Here is a 1,046-nt window from a genome sequence, read left to right as displayed (position 1 = left end):
AAAGATGAAGAGGTCTGGCTGTAGCGGGTGGGGAGGAGAGGGCAGGTACTGTGGTGAGCGGGGCCTCAGGCACATGGCTCAGGCTGTTCACTCTTGTCTGCAGCTCCCTGCCTGTGGCAACTGAGAACGTGCAGCACAGAGAGGGAACTGAGCCAGGAGCAGCGCCCAAGAAGAGGAAGAGGAAAAAGCAGCGGGTGAAGGAGTGAAATAACATTTTTAGGACCACACAGCGCTCAGCTGGGAACTCCCCTCCGCTGCCTGAACACAACTAAAGCATATGCCAGCTGCAGCTGTGGTGGAATGGCCTGGGCCCCCCCGATGGCCAGGGAGGGGGAATGCTCACCCCAAAGCCAGCCCTGGGGTGAGACAGCCGAGAAGTCTGCAAACAGTACCGGTGTTCAGCACAACCCCCGTTTCTGCTCCCTGTGGGGACGGAGTGCTCCAGGCTGGATTAAGGGTGTTATTTTACCGTGTCCATTCCCCCCGCCCTAAAAATCCTTACTCGAGGTTTCAGAAAAGCCTTTGACTGTAGCACAAAACAGATTAAAGTGTCTCTCTCTTTCGCTGTCTTTTCCATCATGTTTGTTCAGTCTTGCTCTGAAGGTCCTACTGCTCACAGCAGAGGCAAAGTGGGAGGAAAAAAAGGGAAATAATGATGATGATACTCCTATCCACGCACCTGCCTTTGAACATGGGGAGCAAAGACACACAAGCCAGAGGGCATTGGGAAGTAATGCCCTGCACTGCACCAGCAGCGCCTGCCCCTGCTCAGCCCCTGGAATTGAACATGGGCAAGGCAGACCTGAATACAGTCTTTTTATTTTTAAACCAAGGACATAAGAAGCAAGGAAAAAAAAAAAATTAAAAATTGCACATTCACACTAAAATCCTCATCAGCCACACCAGGAATGATCCAAGTCTTCAGTTTTGAGTAAAAAAACTCCTTCCCTGGCCACATACGGTAGCCCAGGCATGAGGGTCGCTCCCAGAGGGGTCTGTGGGGTGGGGAAAGGACACGGCTGGGCTCTGCACAGAGCTGGGCACTT

At 52.7% G+C, this 1,046-nt stretch overlaps 1 protein-coding gene across 1 annotated transcript in view; it reads left to right on the top strand.

The window, feature by feature from the left end:
- NSUN5 (NOP2/Sun domain family, member 5) overlaps positions 1–206 on the top strand; it is a gene marked incomplete at its 5' end in the record, with an annotated part of 1,998 nt that extends 1,792 nt beyond the window's left edge. The window contains one exon of the mRNA XM_009873592.1: positions 70–206. Coding sequence (XP_009871894.1) covers positions 70–206 — 137 coding nt within the window. The remainder of the gene's footprint in view (positions 1–69) is intronic.
- Between the last annotated feature and the right edge of the window lie 840 nt (positions 207–1,046).

Source organism: Apaloderma vittatum, unplaced genomic scaffold (assembly GCF_000703405.1).
Source record: "Apaloderma vittatum isolate BGI_N311 unplaced genomic scaffold, ASM70340v1 scaffold29267, whole genome shotgun sequence".
NCBI classification, from domain to species: Eukaryota; Metazoa; Chordata; class Aves; order Trogoniformes; family Trogonidae; genus Apaloderma; species Apaloderma vittatum.
Note: the sequence above shows the minus strand (reverse complement) of the source record. Positions and strands in the feature narration are given on the sequence as shown.